Here is a 19,846-nt window from a genome sequence, read left to right as displayed (position 1 = left end):
TAAAGAGTTTATTTTAAAAATCTTTTTGTAAAAAATAGATAACAAAATTTATGTATTCATGAATCAAAGGAAGCTCTTTCAATAAGTATAAAATAAAGGCCCTACTAGGATGCAAAAGCAATGTCATTCATCAGCAACTTTTTTCTTCATTTTAGATAAATAGTGGTGTGATTTACAGTTAAAGAGGCTTTAGAATGTGATGAAATAAGGTAGGTGTTTTTATTAGAAGCCCATATGGCACATCACAAAACTAAGAAGTTAAGAAAATCACCCACCCAGCCTGTACCAAAAGTCGGTGGCCCTGGAAATCTCCACAGAAAAATATTTTCAAATTTTCTTTGCATCTGCAAGTGTTCACGTGCCACCCTTAACTGTAATCTGGCCTGAGTAGGTACAGTCCAAAATTAAGTAGTCCCTTTAGCTTTAACATTTGGCAGACAGCTCCTGTGCCTAATTTCGTCAACACTAGCACTGAGTAATGTCTGCTTGCAAAGACCCTTGAACAGCCTCCTTGTGTTATAAGCTCAGGCAGAGAGCTCCCCTCAACCAATAGTTAGTTCTGAAGGAAGAATCTTGGAGTGTGGCACTGGAGGGGGTGAGCCAGCAGAGCTCTGCGGGCCCTGGCTCTGCATTCTGTCTCAGCTGCCCTTGCCACGCTGCTGGCACCAGCCCCCTCACCTGCTGGGCCAGGAAGGAGTGAGGGAGGCCTTGCTGGGCAAGAGGTGTAGTCTGGTGGTGGTGGGGGGGGGGGGGGAGGGGGTGGGGAGTGTAAAAAAGACAGCAAATCCTACTTGTCTACTTACTCATTTTTTGAAAGCTGCATCAGTAATTCCAAATTTCAGGAGAATAACCAACCTTGCTCCCCACCCACACCACCTAGTCTCACATTCTAGTGATAAATAATAACAACTTGTCTCCACAACAGCAGATGGGTTTCAGCAACGGGGTACAGATGGTTCATATGAGAGCGCAGTCCGCATCCATTCTGAAGCCCAGTGACTGGAAAATGAGAGGCTCAGATACTGTTGATGCAAGAGATACATCCCTCCAGAAGGGAATATCAACCAAAAAACTCACTATAAAATGTAATAATTAAGTCAAAAGCTAGAACAGTAGCCATTGTTAGTCTTGTTTGTTTTTATGTCCTTTCAGGAAGTTTGGTGTCTCTTCTGGAAAAATACTGATGGGTTTTTCCTAGAACATTGAGAAAATTATGCTATCTGCTTAGACATGTGCTAAGACATAGCTTTGCAAAGCTTCACGGTGGCAGGAGTCCAAAGAGAAGACACAGTGGTCACAAGTGATATCAGTATTGCACTTAATTTACTAAGTTTATGAATATAAAACGTTTGTAATTTTTAATAAACCACTTAGGTTACTCAGTTGTACATAAAAATGAACATCTATAGAATTATGAATCCTCACAAATGAACACAAGGTCTCCACCTTTTAGAGTGTTTCTAAGTCCCTGTAAGAAGATGTGGGGGCTGAGAATCACGCTGAATCTAGCCAGAACTCAGTTCATGTTTTATTGATATCTGTACCATTAGGCCTGGAAATACAGTAATTGCACAATAAACCTTTTCTGAAAGGTTTCTGAATCTACTCCTCTATTCTTTTTTGCCTGGGGCTAGAGTAAAAATAAAGTGTGACGCTTGCAGAAGGAAAGGAAACAATGATTTGGGATTTGGGGAGTAGCAGTCAGCAAAAGAGCAAATGATCTTTCTCAAAAGCTAGTAAATTTGAACCACTGAGTTCATCTTTGATAACCAATCTGTAAAACTGTTCTTTTTCCTTTGAAGTTTTTTCTTATATATGGTTTTGTGTGTAAGAATAATCCTTATCCTTTTTTCACCTGCAAAAATAATTTAAAGCAAATCCTACACTGTTCAGTAGTTATTTCCATAAAAAGTTATAAAAATGGTTGAAAAATGAACCAACACCCGCTTGGACAGAACATTGTGCTGGGCCCTGGGCCCTGAGAGAGCCCTGGCTTCTCTCAGCCTCTGAAAGGCATCCGGTGGGCACGGCCCCCAGCAGGCCGGGGCAACACGGAGGTCAAATGGTCTTTAGAGGCACAGCCGCCCCCTAACTCAGAGCAAAAATGACAAGGAACATCACCACGGGTGGGATTCCAGAGTGTCCAGTCACAGACACGCTCTGAAGGGAGCTTACGGCTGATGGTATGCATGTTTCAGAGTCGTCTGAGACTGAGGACAGCAGCGAGAAGCAGCCCCTCGTCTCCATGCTACAGAGCGAGTGGAACCTCTAGCTACAAAATGGGACTCAGCTTTGACAGGAAGACAGGAGGTGGGGAAGGAGGAGGTGGAAGGAAGAGGTTGGAGGGGGAAGAGGCTTTTCCTAGGCCCAGTAACGTGTACACCCAAAGGCTCTGCTAAGCTCCTTCGCTGTCCGCGGCTAAAGGGGGCTGGGAGGAGAGATGCATCCTTTTTCCAAACAGAGAGGCATTTCAAAGACACAGTCCACCGAGGAAGACATTACTGGCAACTTCTTTCCGAGAGTTTTGCTTTAATTTCAGTGAGAGCTGGGGAAGCAATGCTACTGAAAACACACACGTCGCCTGGCATTGACTACATACATTGCAGGCCTCGTCAATGCAAAATCAAAGGGTGGGACCCCCGTTTTTATAAGCAGGGCACAGTGACATTAAAGACACTCAAATATAAAATGAGTCCCTGTCCAGACCTGCCATGGTATTCACTGGCTACTTAATGTTGAGCTCTGCCGGACAGTGCAGACCCTCACCCCACCCCCTCCTCCTCAACCTGCCTGCGTCACTGCATGGGACCCTCCCTCATCACTGCAAACTCAGGATCAAAGCGCCTTACCCCCCGCCCCAACCCTCCAGGGTGAAAAAGCCAACCGCCCCTTCCCACAGGCCTGCCATTCCAGCCGAGATGCCTGCCGAGAGATTGCAACCTTGGCGCTGGGACACACTGTGTACTTTATAGGGGTGCGAGAGGAGTGTTCACTGGCAAAATCACCCACTGACTGCACTGTGTCACTGCCAGCCCATGCAGAACGGCTGCCACCATGTCCTGTCAGATGTCCCCACGGGCAGGGGTGGGGGTGGGGGTTTGCAGACCTGACCCTCCCTGCATCACATCAAGTCCCTGCCGAAGGCAGAGGTGACAACAGTTGAGTGGGAGTGAGGAGAAGGCCCAGTAGCAGAGGTGCCAGGAGACCAGGTGCTGAGAACCAAACTAGGTGTAGGGCCATCCCCCAGCAGGGACCGCCACCCTGATCCAGGACACCCTTCAGGTCAAACCAGCCGGCCCCCACCCATGCACCAGGCCTCTATCCTATATAATAAAAGGGTAATATGCAAACAGTTTATCTACTGTTTGGTGAGGTCAGGAAGATCATAAAAACATAGAACTTTGAAAAGATGCTATTTTTATGAAAACATGCTAAAATGGTCATCTATGATCATCAAGGTCTTTCTGATGTAAACTCATGGTGAATTCTTTAATAGCATAGCATAGCAATTAATAAGAAATTGATGCCCACACTGCCAATTTCTTTAAAAATCCTTTTTGAAGCTTACGTAACTTGTGCTAAATTTTGCACCTTGGAGAAAAGTCAAGTGATTCTGAGATTCCTATTTTTTAATGAAAAACTTGGATTAATCCTGAATATTTAAAGCCAAATGCTTCCCAAGTGGTAAAACCATTTCCAGAGAAAGAACTAAGAATTAGATGACATTTTCAAAATAGCCTTAAGCAAGAGAGAAAAATACACCTTAACACCTTGCTGACCGGCTATTTCGAGCCAGAACTCTCTCATGCAGCAGCTACTTTTCTTTCAGTAGTTTTGGCAACCCATGGTTCTCCCTTACTGTTCCACAGACCAGTGTTCAAAAATAGTTCAGCGGTAGACATGCTGTTGCAGTAATTATGTTGGTAAATATGATGCCAAGAACCAAAAAAAAGACCCATGGGCATGAGGGAGAAAGCTACATGGGCAGAGGAACAAACGGTAAAATGTCCCAAAGGCAGAAATATGGTTCACATTTTTGCAAAACTGCTAGGAAGGCAGTTTACATGTAGTAAGCTGAAGGAGGAAGTCAGATAGGTAAGTGAGTCCCACCTAGAGAAATAAATTCCTCTCCCTTCGGGGCTTCTAAACTGCCTTATTTATGTATTTTAATCTAACTCTTATTACATTGCAATATAATTGATTTTACATATGATTGTCTTTTCCACCAGACTATGGGATCAAGATTTATTTACTTAGATTCCCATTTTCTAGCACTCTGATGGACATAAAATAACTTTCAATAAATATTTTTAAATGCCCCCCCCAAAAAGAACTAAGAAAAGGCCATATGACAGATAATATAGTCTATTGTAACTTTTTGCCTTCACCCGTATATATCTCAAATTTGCAAATATAGCTACTCTCACTTTCACAAAGCATCCCTACTAAAAGTCCATATTTTATTATTTTTGCCGGATTATATGTCTTGAATCTGATGTGTCTTCTCCATGGAACCATTGCTTCACTGAGTGATAATAGCTGTTTGGAATATATAAAGATTTTACTTTCAAGATAAAGGATCCAAAAGAGATCCGACTTTGTAAAGACAGTTTGTGTTACATGTTTGTGTTACATGTTTGTGAATTATCGTTCCGATGAAAGAATTAAGTATTTGCTCGAACTTCTTTCAAGTCATAGTTTTTGGAAATATGAGTGATTCAAGTAAAGGATCAGTTGACCAGTAATCTTTCCATTCTGGCTTCTTTGTTAGTCAAATCAATATAATTAAACCAAGAAACTTCTTTATATCCATATAAGTAACATCTGTCCATGGTGATCTTTTAGCAAAGGTTTTGTGGTATTTTTCCATTTGGTGATGGTATAAATTGGTTTGAGAAGTAATGAGATAGAAAAAATCCTTACCAAAAAATAAATTGGGCCTTAGCCAGTTTGGTTCAGTGGATAGAGCATCAGCCTATGGACTGAAGAGTCCCGGGTTCCATTGCAGTCAAGGGCACATGCCTGGGTTGCAGGCTCCATCCCCAGCCCCAGTCGGGTCATGTGCTGGAGGCAACCAATCAATGTGTCTATCTCACGTCTAGGTTTCTCTCTGTGTGTCTCTCCCCCTCCCTTCCACTCTCTAAAAAAATCAATGGCAAAAATCCTCTAGTGAGGATTAACAAAATAAATAAATAAATAAATTGGTTACTTCAGTTATGCTTTGTGGGTCTCCAAATTGAACAGTTAGGCCTGAAATCTATAATAATAAAAGCGTAATATGCTAATTAGATCGGACATTCTTCTGGATGACCTTGTGAGGGAAGCCCGGGGCCCGGGTGCCAGAGGGAAGCTGGTGCCGGCAGCCAGGGGAAGGACGGCCTACTCTTGCACGAATTTCGTGCATTGGGCCTCTAGTATTTGTATAATCCTCCAAGGCTGGTAAAATGTCTTTTTTTGCTCATTCTTCTTCAGAATCATTTTCACTGTCGGATGCTATCATATTTCTCTTTTGCCTTTGTGATGTTCTAATGTCAGACTCATTACTATCTTCTGACAAAGTACTATCTTCCAGCTGACTACCAAAGTCACCTGGCCAATCTGACACAATGTCTGCACATAATTCGCTCAAACGTTCTTCTCTGCCATGACACATCCTTTTTAAAACTTTTTCCATAATAAAAGGTGGATGGAAAGAATTAGATGTATTGCCCATCACATCTCTAGAAATACTGACTGACAAGTTGAGAAAAAGACACAAGTTAATTTGTGACTGGTCAGCAACATTTGGACATGGAAACGTGAGTGTACTCATGACTGTTGGCAAGGTATTAAATGTGACCCACAGCTGTTTCAGACTTCCTGGGTCTCTCCCTTGCCTCCCTCCCATGCATTCCCTTATTGTGCTTCTAAATTTATAATGACACTGGAAGTGAAAAAGGAATCTAAGGCCTCTAGGGCCCTTAGCTCCTGGGAGTTTTCTGTTTGGGTGGAGTGTGAGAGCAGACAAGACACACCAAAATAAAAACAAAGAGCAATTTATTAAGAAGGATGATAAGCCAAAACTGGTTTGGCTCAGTGGATAGAGCGTTGGGCTGCGGACTGAAGGGTCCCAGGTTCGATTCCGGTCAAGGGCATGTACCTGGGTTGCGGGCACATCCCCAGTGGGAGATGTGCAGGAGGCAGCTGATCGATGTTTCTCTCTCATCGATGTTTCTGACTCTCTATCTCTCTCCCTTCCTCTCTGTGAAAAATCAATAAAATATATTTAAAAAAAAAAGAAGGATGATTAAAAAAAAAAAAAAGCTCAGGCTCTAGGATATTCATGGAGAGGGTAATAATGGTACCTGCCAAGAAATGGCTTTGCAAAGAACAGAGGTAGGGCTTGATGGACAGGCAGCTCATAATAAAGATGGTGGTGGGGGTGGAAGAGGCACAGTAAGTACTTTACATGTTTCCACATTTAAATCTTAGTGAGTTAGGGAGCCAATGGCTCCTTCCATAATATGTGGACTTTTTTCTTTTCTGTTTAAAGGACATTATAGAAGCAACAAATAAATGGCTGGTGTGTATCTTCTACTGTAGAAGAACAGATAAAATTTCCTAATTTTGAGAAACAGTAGGGTACAGAGTTTCATAGCTCAGGTTCTAGAGGCAGACTTGCTGGGTTTCAGCTCTGGACCAGCTATTTACTAGCTGAGTAACTTTAGGAAGGTTACTTAAACCACAGGGTGTCTCCCCCCCCCCAAAAAAAATGTATACACTTTGAATAATTATTAATTCCAATGGGTTAAATCTGAGCTAACAGAAAAAAAAGTGTGTATACATTTTGGGGGACACCCTGCATTGGAGCTTCAGTTTCCTTGTGTGTAAAGGGCACGACCACCACGATCTCCCCTATCCAGCTACCATCCCTCGTCCGCATGGTGGGGCTGCCTTGGGTTCGCACTGCTGTCTGTCATCTCACTCTCCCCTCACAGCCTCTTGCTAGTTCTCTAAGGGTTCTGCCAGGAAAGAGAGGGACTGAGCTGGTTCCAGTGGTTGGGCTATATCTTATCCCTGCTCCCTTTTAACTAGTTTTTCAGCTTACTTTTTATATAGTTCCTTCAATTCTTTATTCCAGCTATTTTTCTTCAATAAATCCACCACCACCTTCCTCGTGGCACTTATTGCAATGAATATTCACTTCTTTTTGTCATTAAGGTGATATTTATCCTTAAGTGTAACACATAGTAGCAATCTCCATTGTTGTATATTTCATCCCACTCCCATAAAAATGAACAGAGCACTTTTATGACAAAGAGATAGAGAAGGGCAGTTGAAGTTCTGAGTTGCAATGAAGAAAGAATAAAAATTGTGCATTTACTCTTACTTTCTGTGCAAATGTAAAAATTCAGGGTAAAATGTGTAAGAGGAATTAATAATCTTCAGGAATGTAAATTGCGTAAAATTATAAGCATAGAATTTATATTTATTCATATCTGGGTAATCAATTATAAGTAAACTTTGTTCAAAATCATTTAAAAAGTAATTTTCTCCTGTGAAATAAACAGTGAAAAATCAGAATAAGAAACTGCTGATTACCCTTGGGCCTGAACTTGCCGAGATAAAATTACCAGCAGTTAAGTAAATAAAACAGTGTCATGCTCTTATTTTTATCTTATTTTGTAAAACAGGTAAAAATTTTGCTATGTTCTTTATAAAAACTGCTTTATTGGAGTAAGACAGAGACTGGAAAAGTAAAATCTGGAGATGACAAGCTCAGCTGTATTTTTTTAAGCAATATATTTTGAGGTTTCACCTTTTTTCTTTGGAGGCCACAGCTGTGGAATTCTAAGAGGCCCCTGACAGCGCAATTCAAGGGCACCAAACAGGAATCCCCCCTTCATAGCTAAAAGGCCATGACTACAGGAGAGAGGTGTGTGCCCATCAGATGTGCTGGGTCACAGTCAGATTTTGCTGCTGCTTTTGTTTCTTAATCTGTTTTTGGAGTTGTCCCTTCCAAGAAAACATTTAAGTGCAACAGAAAGATGTGTATGGGTACTTCTTTTTAGTATCTGACAGTTCTGCTAAAACATCCACTTCTATCATTTTACTGAAACCCCACCTTCCAAAAATCAAACAAAACTGAAAACAAAACCGCAGATCTACCACTGAGACCGAGGTTTGTCGACCTAGGCAAATCTTAGAGCCGACCAGATCCTTAGTGGTGATGCAGCCCACTCATTATTAGCAACTGAGAAAAACAAAGCTCAGAGAGTTGAGGCAAATTATCCAGGACCACTCAGCTCGTTATAATAGCAACTGAAAAAATCTATAAGACCTGCCTACTCAGTGCTAGGGTTTATGTTAGCTGCCTTATATAATTTATGCAAAGCTTTCACAACATTCCTAAGAGATTGTCTCTCTATTTTATATATGAGAAAAGTGAAGCAGAGAAGTTACGACTTACCCAGAACTACTCCACAGTAAGTAGTTGTGTTGAATTTAAAGCCAGGTCTGTCTGACTAAAAAGTATACACACATTCTTTCCTCTCACCATTCTGCCTCTCTGGGTAGAGGTCGATCTTTCTAGAATGCAGATGTTAGCATTCTGGTCCAGGCTCCTTCCAGTACTGAGAGTCTACAGGGCTATTGGTGTTGTGTTCCCCTCCGGCACGGAAGTCACTCTAAGGTGCTACTGGCAACGTGGGGACTGGGCAGAGTGGCTGAGAGGCCTGTGGCTGGGTGTGAGAAACGTGCTTTGTTAGGACCCTGAGTGTGATGGTTAGCAGCTGGGAGAACACGAGAGTTCAGAAATCTGCCCTCTTAAACCTTTTTGGAGTCCTTTCGCCTGGTTGAAAGACAAATTCTTTAGTCAGAATTCATGGTAGTGATAAATATATATGATTTTTTTTAAATTAAGCTTTTCTTGCAGTAAACATACAAAAATAACTCGTTAACTTGCACTAATATTTGATGGACTGAAATGCTTTCCTTCCCAGGTGACACTGATTAAAGTATTTTCAGATGTCAAGAGAACATCATAGAGTCTGACTCCATAAAGTTTCAAAGTAAAAAAAATTCTCATTTTTTACATTATTGGATATATGCAAAATTACCAACAGCTGCACATAAAAGCAAAAACTGGATGTGTAACCAGAAATGAGCACATTGATGATGTGGGTAAAAAAAGGACATAGGAACTTAGCAGATCTATTATATGTGAATCATGTTTTAGCACATCATTGCAAGATTCTCACAGCCATTGATATTTATTAATAGTGACCTTGGAAAATACAAGTTATTCTACTGCTCCAATTAATCTATCAAAATTTTAGTAAAAGATTTTACATTAGTAAAAATTTTTTACAAGCGTTTCATATGAATCTTATTTTCTAAAATAGCAAAAAGGAATATTTTATGCAAACTTTTTAGTTTTGCATGTAAGAGCAGCATGTAACTTTTGGAAATGCCCCTGTTAGTACTATTTAGATAGAGACAAATAGATATTAAAATAAATGTAGACATACTTATAAATGGTTATTTAGAGTGATCCACAGATCACTAAGTGTTAATTTGAATATTTCTGAACGATCAACAGCTTCTCATTTCAATGCTGAGGTCTTTTAAACACATGGAACAAGTGGAATTTGTCAGATGATTTGAAATTTCGTATTTGTTTTTGAAAATGAGAATCAGTTACTATGGGTATAATTCAGTGTAATGTCCTATTACAGAAGAAAGTAATAGGAGGGGCTGTGATACTTTTTTTTCCATTAAAAAAAAAACCACCATAAAATTCTTTGCTCTTGTATAGCATATTGATCTCAAGGAATTTCAATTCATCACTTATGACCATGAATTCACTAATATGCCCACAGCACATCTGTGAAAAATAGACTTTATTACATTTTACAGATGAATAGAATTGAGAATGATTAGCAGTAAATTGGTGGCAGAAAGGGAATAGAGACACTAATTTCAAACATACAGTTTATGGCAGGCAGAATAATGGCTCACATCCTAATCCCCAACACCTGTGAATATGTTACATTAAAGGAGAATTAAGGCTGTGAGTGGAATCAAGGTTGTTAATCAACTGACCTTAAAATAGGGAGAGCATCCTGGATTATCTAGGTGGGCTCAGTATAATGACAAGGATCCTTAAAAAGTGAAAGGGGAAGTAGAAGAGAAGATCAGAGTGATGTGGTAGAACTGCTTGACCCACTGTGGACTTTAAAGGTAAAAGAGGAATGCTGGGAAAAGCAAGCAGACAGATGCTCCCCCAGGGCCTCCAGAGGAATGCAGCCAGCCCTGCCCACTCCTTGATTTTAGCCTGGTGAGACCCATGTTGAACTTCTGATCTAAAGAAGGCTAAGATAATAAGTTTGTGATGTTTTAAGCAACCAACTTTGGTAACTTATTATATCAACAATAGAAAACTAATAGACAGCTGCTAATCAATTAGAAGCAATTAACATGAACACCATAATTAATCAATGTATAATCAATATATAATCTGAGTAACCAAAGAATAACATTTAACCTGGAAATGCAAGTCCATTTTGAAGTAATAAAAGTAGAAGTGCACAAATTCCTTGGCATAAAGAAAGGTGGGAAAGGAAATATGTAAGAGAAATGTTTTTTTCTTCCACTAGAATACTACCAGAACACAAAGGAGATTAATAAAAAGAACATATTGATTTAAAGGATGAGGTAAGAGTTTTGAAAAGGCTATTTGAAAATGCTTTCCAGAAGTTTGGGAATCCTCATCCCTAGAGATTTTTACAATACATAGTGATCTATCTATTTTATCCACCTTGGATGGCTTAGATATATACTTGCCTGATGACCAAGGTCTAGATTACGCGATTTCTCATGGCTTCCTCCAACCTAACCACTAGATGCCAACTTGAGTCTATTAAATTCAATGCCATAAATATGTAGTTACTGCCTCCCTACTCATTGTGAGCCAGAGAGTAAGACATAAGTTTTGACTTCAATAAGTTCACAACCAACCATATTCAAGCTAGATAATGAGAAGAAACATAGAGCTGGATAAGTGACATATTGATAAAAACCGATTAAATACATAAAAATTAACTCAATTATTGATCATAAAACAAACAGTATCATTAGTCACCATAGCAGGGCACCAACTTACTGCAATGAGAATTTATCCTGTGTTTTCTAAAACATGACTAAGAAAAATAAAATAAATTAAAATTAATTATTATAGAATTTCAGCTAAACAATACAGAAGAAATGATAAAATTAGATTCCATCTAGACTCGCTACAATGTAAAATTGCCATTTTATAACTCTACTTTAAAATAATGGATCTGGGCAATGATCACGGGTAGATGCTAAATCATTAAGTGAAATTTCATGGTGAATTTTATAATGGATGGATCAGGCTGAGACCACCTACACACAACAGTCTTAACAACACTAAGTATGATATCAACCATCATGTACCTCTTTTGTGAGTTGCTAGGAAAGATATAGTATCACCTATAAAATATTATTCCCCACCAAAAAAAAATAATCCAAATATAATGCAACCTCCAAATTTAAATAGCTTTTCACAGGAAGTAAAGTGATAGAAGAGCAAACTCAGAAATATGGAATGGAAGGAACCAGTTAAATATAGAATGTGAACCAGGATGTGACCCAATTTCTTCAGAAAATCAATGACATTTTAAAAGGGAAGGGAAAGAGGGTTATTATAGAATAAAAGAGATTTAAGAGACAAAACAACCAAATGTAACATGTAGACCTTGTTTGGATCCTGACTCAAAAAAGAAAAAATACAACTCTAAGAAGGCATTTTTAAGATCACCAGAGAAATTTAAGTATGGACTAGGTAGAAAATATTATGGAATTATTATTGTTATAAGGTGATAAAAGCATGGCATTATTAAAAATATTTCTTATCTATTAGAGATGCATGCTTAAGTGTTCATATATTTAAAAATAATAAAGATTACAGCAGACATATGTGACATAGAGGCTAAAAAAAATACAAAAATATCAATAAAACCAAGAGCTAGTTCTTTGAAAAGATAAACAAGTTTGATAAACAAGCCAGACTCATCAAGAAACAAAGAGAAGAGATCCAAATAAAAAAAAATCAGAAATGAAAGCAGAGAATTAACCACTGACACCACAGCAATACAAAAGATTGTAAGAAAATACTATGAACAACTATATGCCAACAAGCTGGACAATGTGGATGAAATGGACAAATTTCTAGAAAAATACAATCTCCTAAAACTGAATCAGAAAGAATCAGAAAACCTGAAGAGGCTAATAACAACTGATGAAATAGAAACAGTAATAAAAAGACTCCCAACAAACAAAAGCCCTGGTCTGGATGGCTTCACAGGGGAGTTTTACTAAACACTCAAAGAAGAACTAACACCTATCCTCCTCAAACTATTCCAAAAACCCAAGAGGAAGGAACACTTTCAAGTTCTTTTTATGAGGCCAACATTATCCTAAATCCAAAACCAGATAAAGACACTACAAAGAAAGAGAATTACAGGCCAATATCGCTAATGAACATGGACACTAAAATCCTCAACAAAATTTTAGCAAATTGAATACAGCATTACATTAGAAAGATCATATACCATGATCAAGCATGATTTATTTCAGGAATGCTAGGCTGGTACAATATTCACAAATCAATATACATAATACATCACATAAACAAAATGAAAGACAAAAATCACATGATCACATCAATTGATATAGAAAAAGCATTCAACAAAATCCAACACCCATTTTTGATAAAAACTCTCAGTAAAGTGGGAATAGAGGGAGCATATCTCATCAAGATAAAGGCCACATATGACAAACCTACAGCAAACATCATACTCAATGGGCAAAGACTAAAAACATTTCCCTGAAGAACAGGAACAAGAAAGGGATGTCTGCTTTTACCACTCTTATTCAACATTAGAGGCCTGGTGCATGGATTCGTACACAGGTGGGGTCCCTCAGCCTGGCCTGTGGAGATGGGGCTAAACCGGCATCCAACATCCCCCGAGGGGTCCCAGAGTGCAAGAGGGCACTCTGCAAAGTTGCTGTCGCTCGGCAGCTCCTGCATTGAGTGTCTGCCCCCTGGTTGTCAGTGCGCATCATAGCTACTGGTCAGTCAGCTGGTTGGCTGGTCGGCCAGTCAGCCAGTCACTTAGGCATATATGTATTAGTGGCCTGGAGCACGAAATCATGCATGGGGGGGTTCCCTCAGCCTGGCCTGCACCCTCTCCAATCTGGGACCCCTCTGGGGATGTCTGACTGTCCGTTGGCCCGGTACACGAAATTCATGCACGGGGAGGGGGTGTTCCTCAGCCCAGCCTACACCCTCTCCAATCTGGGACCTCTTGAAGGATGTCCTACTGCCAGTTTACAGGGATTGGGCCTAAACCGGCCGTCAGACATCCCTCTCACAATCCGGGACTGCAGGGTCCTAACCGCTCACCTGCCTGCTTGCCTGCCTGATTGCCCCTAACCACTCTGCCTGCTGACCTGCTCACCCCCAACTGCCCCCCTCACCAGCCTGATCACCCCCAATGGCCCCCCCATGGCCTGATCACCCACAAATGCCCTCCCCTCTTGGTCCCTAACCACTTTTACTTCGGCCCCGCCACCATGGCTTTGTCCAGAAGAACGTCCGGAAGGTCTCCTGGAAGGTCTCCCAGTCTAATTAGCATATTACCCTTTTATTAGTATAGATAGAGGCCTGGTGCATGGTGGGAGCTGGCTGGTTTGCCCTGAAGGGTGTCCCAGATAAGGGTGGGGGTTCCCTTGGGGAACAGGGCAGCCTGGGCGAGGGGTCTGTGGTGGTTTGCAGGCCGACCATGCCACCATTGGGGTGGGGGTCCCTGCTGTGGGGGCATGGCCAGCCTGGGTGAGGGGCTGAGGGCCGTTTTCAGGCTGGCTACACCCCCTTCAAGGTGGGGTCCCGCTGGGGTGCCTGGCCAGCCTAGGTGAGGAGCTAAGAGCTGTTTTCAGGCTGGCCACACCCCCTTCAGGGTGGGGACCCCATTGGGGTACCTGGCCAGCCTGGGTGAGGGGCTGATGGCTGTTTTCAGGCTGGCCACACCCCCCCCCAAAGCAGGGATCCTCACCCAGATGGTGGCGTGGCCAGCCTGGGTGAGGGGCTGAGGGCCATTTGCAGGCCCCTCCCTCGGCAACTGGCCTGGGCGACCCAAGCCTCCCACTCCCTCTGGCCTGCTCCTGGCTGGCCCACAGGCCCCTCCTTCAGCGGCCGGCCCAGGTGGGCAGGAAGCTTGGCTTCCTCCATCGCTGGGGGCACCCCAAGCCTCCCACCTGCTCCAGCTGGCTCTGTGGCTGCCGTCATCTTGTCCTAATTTGCATATTCCCTCCTGATTGGCTGTGGGGCCACAGAGGTATGCTCAATTTACATATTTGTCTATTATTAGTGTAGATAGATAGATAGATAGATAGATAGATAGATAGATAGATAGATAGTACTGGAAGTCCTAGCCACAGCAATCAGCCAAGAAGAAGAAATAAAAGACATCCAAATTGGAAAGGAGGAAGTAAAACTGTCATTATTTGCAGATGACATGATAAACCTAAAGACTCCACCAAAAAACTACTAGATTTAATAAACGAATTTGGCAATGTAGCAGGATACAAAATCAACACCCAAAAACCAATGGCTTTTTTTACACCATAGGAGAAACCATAGGCAGCAAAATCTCAGACATCTCTCATAGCAATATGTTTACCGATATATCTCCTAGGGCAAAGGAAACTAAGGAAGAAATAAACAAATGGGACTACATCAAATAAAACACTTCTGCAAAGCAAAAGAAACCATCAACAAAATGAAAAGGGAGCCCACTGTATGGGAGAACATATTTGGTAATGATACACCTGATAAAGGGTCACTATCCAAAATATATAAGGAACTCATACAATTTAACAAAAGGAAGACAAACAATCCAATTAAAAAAAATGGGCAGAGGACCTAAATAGACACTTCTCCAAAGTAGACATACAGTTGGTGAGGAGACATATGAAAAAATGCTCAAAGTCACTGATCATCAGAGAGAGGCAAGTTAAAACATCACCTCACACCTGTTAGAATGGCTAACATCAACAAAGCAACAAATGAAAAATGCTGGCGAGGGTGTGGAGAAAAGAGAACCCTAGTACATTGCTGGTGGGAATGTAGACTGATGCAGCCATTATGGAAAACAGTATGGAGTTTCCTCAAAAAGTTAAATATGGAACTGCCACTTGACCCAGTGATCCCATTTCTTGGAATACTAGTATATCCTAAGAAACCTGAAATATCAATCAGAAAGAATGTATGTACCTCTATGTTCATAGCAGGAATATTTACAATAGCTACGACCTGGAAACAGCCCAAGTGCCCACTAGTAGATGAGTGGATAAAAAAGCTGTGGTACATTTATACCATAGAATACTATGCAGCAGTAAAAATAAGAAGGATCTCTTACCCTTTGAGACAGCATGGAGGGACCTGAAGAGTATTATGCTAAGTGAAATAAGCCAGTCAGAGAAAGATAAGTTTCATAGGATCTCAGTCATATGTGGAATCTAATGAACAAAATAAACTGATGAACAAAATAGATCCAGAGACATAGAAGCATAGACTTCAGAATCTCAGAGGGAAGGCGGGGGAGGATGGGTGGGTGGGAAGGAATCATCCAAAGAACTTGTATGCATATATGGATAACCCCTGGACACACACAATAGGGTGGTGAAGGCCTGGGGTGAGGGCAGGCTAGATGGGCTCAATGGGGGGAAAAAGGGACATGTGTAATACTTTCAACAATAAAGATTTAATAAAAAAATAGATTTAAAAATATGATATCCAATTGTGACAGGATAGTAAGAAGCTAGGGAAATTCCTTGACAAGTGGAAACTGAGACAAAAATAATTAAATAAAGCCAAACAATTTGAGCAATTTACAGCCAGATAATGAATCACAAGGTTTTACCTTCCCTAACCAAGGACCCTGAGGAATAAATACTTTACACATTCCAGACCACAGATGGGCCTAGGTTTCGGTCCCTCTTCAATGACATTCTTTGAAAGTAAAAACTAACCAGAATGAAAAACAAACCTGACCCTCTATATCAGTGGTTCTCAACCTTCCTAATGCCGCGACCCTTTAATACAGTTCCTCATGTTGTGGTGACCCCCAATTTCATTGTTACAAATTGAACATAATTAAAGCATAGTGATTAATCACAAAAACAATATGTAATTATATATGTGTTTTCCAATGGTCTTAGGCTATCCCTGTGAAAGGGTCGTTCGACCCCCAAAGGTGGGTATCTAATGCGACCCACAGGTTGAGAACCACTGCTCTATATGATGAATGGATATATTGAAGGATACACCTGGAAAGTTAATGAATATTCTGTTAAGACCCTCTTGTGTGACCTCCCTTCGGACCCCCACCAGCTAGAGAGAGATTAAAAGCCTCAAAACAAAGGACCCACAATGCACTGTTCTTTCCTATGACATTTCTCAAGAGCCAGAGCAGCCCTGTTTAGGCTCTTCTGCTGCTTCTTCTATTCTAAGCCCTTCCTTGTCTCACTGTCCCCAACTTTAATAAACATATCCTCAAAGTCACCTGGACTCATTTGTGAAATCTTTGCTGCACAAAGTCAAGAATCCAGACACTACTGGCCAGTTCAAGGCAGAACCGCTCTGGGCCCAGTCCCTGTCCAGCAACGCAATTAAAATACTCAAGTAACATAATGTGTATGAAGAATACATGGAACAAGATTAGTAAAAAGTTACATGTATTCAAGTTACATGATGAGACATGAGGGCCATTATAATATTCTCTCCCCTTATGTTTGAATTTTCCATAATAAAAATATTTTAAAGGATTAAAACAGTAGTAGAGAAATAAAAGGGTACCTAGTCCATTTGATTATCCCTCATCATTTACCTAGCGAACCATCACAAGTGAACTATCACTTCTAATGCTCAGGAAATAAAGGAGCAGTAGATCTGTTTCTGTTGGTGTGGAGTTATCATATACAGGGTCCAGTCACTTTTTATAGTAAAGAGTGAAAGTGATGTGAGAATATTTGCAAATTTCATATTCCTTGTGGCTTACATGATCAAGGTTAATGTGGTAATATTTGTCCAAAGTTCCTTAATCTCAATTTTTTGGTAACTATAATTTGTTTGTTTTATTAAAGTGATTATCTTACATAAAATCTATCTAGACATTTAATTAACAATGTTACTCCCTTACCTGATTTTAAAGTACAACTGAGACTTCTCTATGAGAAGCAAGGGGCGGCAGGACAAAACAGATTCATCTTCAACATTCTGGGTATATATGAATAAATGCCAGATCTGATCGACAATAGTTCAAGTTAAGGGCTTAAATGTCAGAAGTTCATGGAAAAGCTCTTTAGCAATAATTCTAGCAGTGGAACAAAATATAAATCTCAGACTGTTCAGAAGCCTTTGAGAGCATTCATAATAGATGATCTCTTTTTTAAAAAGTGTTATTCTTTAAAAAGGTCTTATCTGCAAATAATTTTACTGAACAAGACTGAAGCTGCCCACATCCTCCAAATTACATTTTAATGTGATTAAAAACATTTTCAATGAAATGTTAAACTTTATTATATATATGAAAACTCTAATCTTTGTGTCTGACATACTAAAAATTTTTTCAAAATGTAATATTTTTTCTTTTCTTTTTGATACTGTTGTAATTAACCTAGTTATTCTTTTTTAAAAATATATATATATTTTATTGATTTTTACAGAGAGGAAGGGAGAGAGATAGAGAGTTAGAAACATCGACCAGCTGCCTCCTGCACACCCCCTACTGGGGATGTGTCTGCAACCAAGGTACATGCCCTTGATCAGAATCGAACCTGGGACCCTTCAGTCCGCAGGCCGACGCTCTATCCACTGAGCCTAACCGGTTAGGGCAACCTAGTTATTCTTAACAGGAAAGAAGCAAAGGGAAGGACAAATAGTATAGGCATGTCATTTGTGCAGCTTTGCCAGGAAGCGCAGTTTAATGCTTCTCAGGGGGCCACGGGTCTATTCCCCACGGATGGCTGGGGGTAGGGACTGAACAGGATGGAGAATAGACGCATGCCTAGTAAAGTCTGGGAGACATAGAGAAGGTACTTGTCTGTCAGTCACACATGGGAACAGGTCATTGGCCAGAGTGGGCATGGCCACTGGAAGTGCGGGAAGATTTGGGATACAAAGGAGTTCACTCTCTTGCTTCCTGCTTTCTTAGTTTGCTCTTGGTTGACTCTGGGTTCCTCTTGTTTGACTCCTGACCTGCAGGGCTCTCATGCTCCTGCATTTGCCCAAATGTCCCACAGCCATGTGGACCCCAAACAATGGACTGATGGACTGAACTAGCCTGATGCTGTACCAGACCCAATTCCAACATGGAACGGAAGCTCTGGACACTGGCTCTGCTTCGAGATCACCTCTCCCAGGACTGAAATTAAAGGAAATGGGACTTTGGAAACCCAGGGATATAATTCCACGCAAATAAAAATCACACATCCTCCCTCGCGAGCCTCAGGAAATACTTTGACTCTAGATATCATAAGGCCCCCACCCCCCAGCACCCAGTGGGGAAGAGGATCCCACACTTCTACCAGTAACATTTTTATTTATTTTTCCTCTTTTTATTTTTTTATGTTTTGTTTTTGTTTTTAAATCTTTATTATTGAAAATATTACATATGTCCCCCTTTTTTTTCTCCCATTGACCCCTTATAGCCCGCCCCCACCCCCACCCCCACCCCAACCCCAGGCCTCCACCACCCTATTGTCTGTGTCCATGGGTTATGCATCAATAACATTTGTAAAGGTAGCTTCTCATGAAGAGGTATCTAGAAAGCCATAGTTTTTATATTCCACCAGAAGAAAGTTAAGGCACTGGGGGTTGGGGGGTATGGGGGAATTAATCCACATAAGCTATAGTACAGAGATTTAAACCAGGAGTTTCAGCTTATTTTTTCCCTATGCAATCTAAGTATGTGCTCAGGGATTGTAGGTATAATGGCAATAAAGTTGATTATTTCTGTAGTACATGCAGAATATGCATCACATATTCTTTGATGTAAGGAATTATGCTATGGATAACAATTATGAAGAGGATTTGTAATTATGGCATTTGATTCAGCTGAGGATGGAGAAGAAATGGTGTTGCCCTCACAATGTATGTATCATGTAACACCCGTTACTTTTAGCTCTCCTTCCCAGGCCTGAGAGCCAAGCATCTTACCGACTACCGCCTCGGTGTATTTCCCTTCCGCCGGAAGAGGGAAGTACTGATTTGGTGATAAATTGCTGCCATATCCCAGAAGAAAACCTTCCAGTTTTACATTAGGGTTTGGACGCAGGAACTTCAAGAAGATAGAGTCACTTGTGGTGTTGATGTGGACTTTCAGGCTCGGCCTTTTACCTGAAGGTGGGAATGAAAAAATAGGTGGCTGTTACTTTACCTCATGAGCGTCCCAGCACAAGTTTAGAGCAAAGGTTAGTTGTTATCGGAAAGCATGTTATCTACTTAGTTACTCAATATTATGACACACCCACAGGAATAGAGAAAATACACATAATTTTGAGGTCACAGAAAACAGGTTTTTTAACACATAAAGTAGTCTAGAATACAAGGTAAAATGATAGGGTTTAATATCTAGCAATCTGCCATTGGGCAGGTAGATGGGATTCCAGGCTACTTTGGCTAGCCACAATTGGTCAGAACCTCCGTTTTATACACACTGTCTGGGAATGGTGACAAGATCTGTGGTTGGTAAATTAAATTACTGCACTGGGAGAACCCCAG

General features: G+C 40.8%; 1 protein-coding gene across 9 annotated transcripts in view; it reads right to left on the bottom strand.

Moving 5' to 3' along the window:
* Positions 1–19,846, bottom strand: part of ABI3BP (ABI family, member 3 (NESH) binding protein) — a 259,187-nt gene that overhangs the window by 176,709 nt on the left and 62,632 nt on the right. For all 9 annotated transcript variants that reach the window (XM_014528309.1, XM_005880197.2, XM_014528314.1 and 6 more), the window contains exon 2: positions 19,283–19,462. In XM_014528309.1, coding sequence (XP_014383795.1) covers positions 19,283–19,462 — 180 coding nt within the window. The remainder of the gene's footprint in view (positions 1–19,282; positions 19,463–19,846) is intronic.

This window comes from Myotis brandtii, unplaced genomic scaffold, assembly GCF_000412655.1.
Source record: "Myotis brandtii unplaced genomic scaffold, ASM41265v1 scaffold63, whole genome shotgun sequence".
Taxonomy (NCBI): Eukaryota; Metazoa; Chordata; class Mammalia; order Chiroptera; family Vespertilionidae; genus Myotis; species Myotis brandtii.
The sequence above is the reverse complement of the archived record's forward strand: the minus strand, read 5'-3'. Positions and strand labels throughout refer to the sequence as shown.